This window comes from Penaeus vannamei, chromosome 15 (assembly GCF_042767895.1).
Source record: "Penaeus vannamei isolate JL-2024 chromosome 15, ASM4276789v1, whole genome shotgun sequence".
In the NCBI taxonomy this organism is placed as follows: Eukaryota; Metazoa; Arthropoda; class Malacostraca; order Decapoda; family Penaeidae; genus Penaeus; species Penaeus vannamei.
In genome coordinates, this window is record NC_091563.1 from 31,222,579 (window position 1) to 31,227,578 (window position 5,000).

Sequence of the window (5,000 nt, forward strand, 5' to 3'; positions counted from 1 at the left end):
TCCAGCTCCTCCGCGACGTCCTCGATCAGCAGCGGTCGCCCGAGAGACAGCGAGTCCTCGAGGTGCGTCCGGAAGTACTTGTGGTTCAGCGAAGAAATCTGGAGAAGGGATTGACATGCTGGGTATAAGAGTTTTCTTTTGTACGATTATATGTCGGATTTTTTTTCCATTGAAGGTCAGGTATGCTGGGTTGTTTGGTAGATTTGGATATACTTTTTAAATTCTGTTTATTTGATTTATATTCATTATTGGTATTACTATTATTATTGAATATTATGTTCCTCAACGCGTATCATAATGAATATTTCACGAGACTTTAATATTTTTACATGCAATTTTCCTTTAGTTGGTAATAAAAGCACTTGGAACGGATTGCCAGATTATGAAAAACTGAATTCTTATCCATACCAATATTGACGGATTGGTATTCATATCAGTTATTTAATCATTTCAGTCATATGTACGAAGGATGAGTACCAGATTTATAAAAAAAATCTCACATGCATTATCGTAGTAAATAGATTTTGCCAAACATGCAAGATGGGCCAGAAATAAGTAAATAAATAATCTGCCCCTAAAAAGAAAGAAAGAAAAAATCGAAGCCTTTATTGCCATCATCCTTATCACTATTCTCCACTAGCAACCAAGATTCCCAAACCATGCTTCTTATCTTATCACGTTACCCACCTGCAGCTCATTCGAAGATTCTCGATTTTTGATCCAGATTTTCCCCTGTCCTTGAGGATCTATGAGCAGAGGGTAGCAGGAAGCCTTGCTGACTATGATGCCGTTCTGGATGCTCAGTTCATCGTTAGGGAGGCCTTGTAGATTCCACTCTGAGACCTGGATAGAATGGAGGTGAGGAAATCTGTAAAATCTGGGTGAAAGATGTAATATGTCATTTTTCCAGTGAGTCTTGATTGTATTCTTTACGTATGGGTATGTTTTCATCTTCTTATCTTTTATTAGCTTTCGTTATTTATTTGGTTTTTATTTCATAGGCTGACCGTTCTTTTGCCAATAACTATATACGGATGATTAATCAATGCATTATACTGGTTTATAAGCTACTTTGAACTGCAATACACTAATTGTAATTACTTTGCCAACTTCTCATAATTACTCTAGTAAATGATACTTTATGGATAAAGATACAGCCACTTACAGTAACTTTACCAACAGCTCCATACAATTACTTCACCAACAACTACTCACAGTGGCATTATCGACAAGCCACGTCGTGATATCCAGAGCGGCGGTGTAAGGTATCTTCCGCGTGTCCAGCATCTCCCGCCAGCTGGTCGCCATCCTGGTCCTGTACTCCTGGTTGAAGGGCCCGGCGTAGGAGAGGAAGGCCGTGGTCACCAGGACGTCCCCCACCAGGCTGTGTGAGAAGGGTGGGTGCTTATGGCGTGCTGTTGGAAGTTGGGGAGGAGCTGGGTTTGCGGGAGGTTGGCTTTGCGGTGCTGAGTGCTGGTTGCGAGGGGAGGGGGGGGGGTATCGGGTTGGTTGTAAAGACATTCATGCGTATGGCTTCACACAAACACACATTGTATATATATATATATATATATATATATATATATATATATATATATATATATATATATATATATATATATATATATATATATATATATATATATATATATATATATATATATATATATGCGTGTATGTGTGTACTAACACGCACACACACACACACACACACACACATATATATATATATATATATATATATATATATATATATATATATATATATATATGTATATATGTATATATATATATATAGTATATATATATATATATATATATATATATATATATATATATATATATATATACTATATATATATATATATATATATATATATATATATATATATATATATATATATATATATATATGTATATATATATACCCACACCCACACATACATACATAAACACACACACACACACACACACACACACACACACACACACACACATATATATATATATATATATATATATATATATATATATATATATATATATATATATATACATATATATACATATATATACATATATATGCATACATATATATGTATATATATATATATATATATATATATATATATATATATATATATATATATATATATGTATGTATGTATGTATGTATATATGTATATATGTATATATGTATATATGTATATATGTGTGTATATATATATATATATATATATATATATATATATATATATATATATATATATATATATATATATATATATATATATATATATATATATGTGTGTGTTGTGTGTGTGTGTGTGTGTGTGTGTGTGTGTGTATGTGTATGTGTGTGTGTGTGTGTGTGTGTGTGTGTGTGTGTGTGTGTGTGTGTGTGTGTGTGTGTGTGTGTGTGTGTGTGTATGATTATCTGAGAAGTGTTATTCTAAATATATGCTAACTGATGGAATTTTTCTAAATAGATGTTAAAATAATACATCAAATTTAATTAAATTATTCACGAATGTATAGGAAAATTTTACCGTAGTCACTCGTCGTTCTTAGCAGTATCCTTAGGCATATCATCATTATTTTCTTTACTGATATCATTATTACTAGTATCATTAACATCATCATTCTTACTACCATAAATAATATAATCAATATTTTTATCAATTTATCATAATAAGTATTAGTACTATTACAAATACTATAACGACAACAATAGTAGTATTATTGCTATTACCATCATTACTATTATCATCATTACAAGTTATAGTCATTTTATCATCATTAAAAGTATTATCACAATCACTACCATTACCATCCTCTTTATCACCATCACTCCTATCCACCTTCCCTTCCCCTTCCCCTTTCTCACTCACCGCCCCAGCTGTTCCCGGAAAGCTTTACTCTGTTCCGTCCAGCGAACTTTCTCCCCAGCCAGGCCGTTGATGAGGGTGGCCGCTGCCTGCATCTTCCTCCTGCAGACGTCGGCGGCATCGATCAGCTTCTGTTTCTCAGCCAGAGCCACTTGGTACTGGCCGCGCACCACGTCCAGTTCGCGTTCCTTCTCGTCCAGTTCGGCCTGCGCGCGCTCCAGGTCCGCCATTGCGACGCGCAGGCGGGCTTCTTGTAGGGCCAGGTTAGACTGCGTGGAGGGATGGATGGGAAGGAACAGGAGGGGAGAGTGGAGGAAGGAAGGAAGAAATGGGAGGGAAGAAAGGGAAAGGGTGAGAGGAAGGGATGTATGTGGGGTGGGGTAGGGAGGGAAGAAAGGGGGTGGGAAGGGATGGAAGGAATAGGGGTAAATGAAGGTCGGGGGAGAAAAAGTGAAAGGGTAAAGGTGAGAAAGGAATGGGTGGAAATTCGGGGATGGAAGAAAGGGGGGATGGGTGAAGGGAAGATGGAGGACAGGCAGATAGACGGGAGAATAGTAGGGAGTGGGGGTTGAAGAAAAAGGTAGATCAATTTAATGCATTTTTACATGTAGATCGTCTATGATGTTCTTATTACAGCATACAACAGAATGCCTATAACGCATTCTCTATCAAGGCACCCTTTCCTCACGGTCCATCACATCATAGAACACATCATTGATAAATATATAAGTGCAAAACAATTGTAAACAAAATCACACAGACACACCCATCTAAACACACCCACACCCACACCCATCCAGACATCCCCCCCCTACACACACATGTATGCACGCACGCACGCACGCACACACTCATTCATCCCACTCACCTACACCCCTCCCTTCCCGCCATACCTTTAGCGGTAGGACCTCCTTGTTGACGCCGAAGAAGAAGGCCATGGCGCGCGTCCACGACAGGAGCCCCGCCACGTCGCCGCAGACCCTCTTGGCCGTCTCCATGTCGTAGTCCTCCATGTCGAAGTAGGGCTCCAGCAGCTCCACCACCTCGTCGTTGATCGTGTCCTTAGGGAAGTTCTGCAGCGACAGGAGGAAGGTCGTGCTGGCCATCATCTGCGGGCGGGAGAAAAGAGATTTTTAGGGGCTGTGTTTGTGCGTCTGTTTGTTTATGTCTGTCTGGCTGTTGGGTATTACTGTTCGTCTGTAGGTTGAACCTATCTGTTTATTGGCTATATCTATTTGTCTACTGGATGTGTCTATCTATGTGTTGGCAATACCTTTCCGACTACTAGCTCTGTCTATCCGTGTATTAACTATATCTATCTGTCTATATTGACTATATCCATCTGTGTGTTGTTGGTTATATTTATCTAATAACTATATCTAACTGTCAATTAATCTATACCTATATGATTACCAATCCATATCTATTTCCAAACAGCTATATCTATCTATTCATTAATCTGTCTATTCTCCAAGGGACAGAACACATATGTATGTTAAAAAGACACACATATGAGCACATACGCATATCTTTCTAACCTTGAGACTCTCGGGCCAAGAGGGTTTGGGACAGGCTGCCACAGGGTCGCCTCTGACAGGCTGCAGTCGACGCTGGAAGAGGAGCAACACACAGTCCATGATTCGCATGATGAGGTGAGGAGGTCGACCCAGTTTGCGGATTGTGGCTGGAAGGGAGGAGAAAAAGGGAAGTTAGTGCGATGTATTTTCTTGAATTTGTTGTCTTGATTTATTTTTCTGGTTTATATTTCTATGTTTGGGATTTCGGATGGGAAAGAAACACATTAAGGGAAAAAATGATAAAAAAGACGTGCAAACATATATATGAATAATAAAGTGACACATTAAAAGTAAAACTAAAACGTAAACGCAAGCTCACATACAAACACAAACATGACATACACATACACATTCAAACACGAAAAAAAAACATAGAACATATATACTACCACAAACAGAACCAAATGCACAAAACGCACAAATATAAACAAAATCAAAAACACAATGAAAAATAAAGGAAAGAAAAAAACAAAAATTTACGACACAAAAAAGCAAAATAAACAAAAGCACAAAAAACAATCAAATGCAGAAACAC

General features: G+C 37.6%; 1 protein-coding gene across 1 annotated transcript in view; it reads right to left on the reverse strand.

Moving 5' to 3' along the window:
* Positions 1-5,000, reverse strand: part of Dhc1 (Dynein heavy chain 1) — a 79,977-nt gene that overhangs the window by 14,177 nt on the left and 60,800 nt on the right. Inside the window, exons 63-68 of the mRNA XM_027365012.2 lie at positions 4,427-4,572; positions 3,782-3,997; positions 2,892-3,157; positions 1,216-1,384; positions 688-843; positions 1-98 (exon numbers count right to left, since the gene is read on the reverse strand). The exon at positions 1-98 is cut by the window's left edge and continues 58 nt beyond it. Coding sequence (XP_027220813.2) covers positions 1-98; positions 688-843; positions 1,216-1,384; positions 2,892-3,157; positions 3,782-3,997; positions 4,427-4,572 — 1,051 coding nt within the window. The remainder of the gene's footprint in view (positions 99-687; positions 844-1,215; positions 1,385-2,891; positions 3,158-3,781; positions 3,998-4,426; positions 4,573-5,000) is intronic.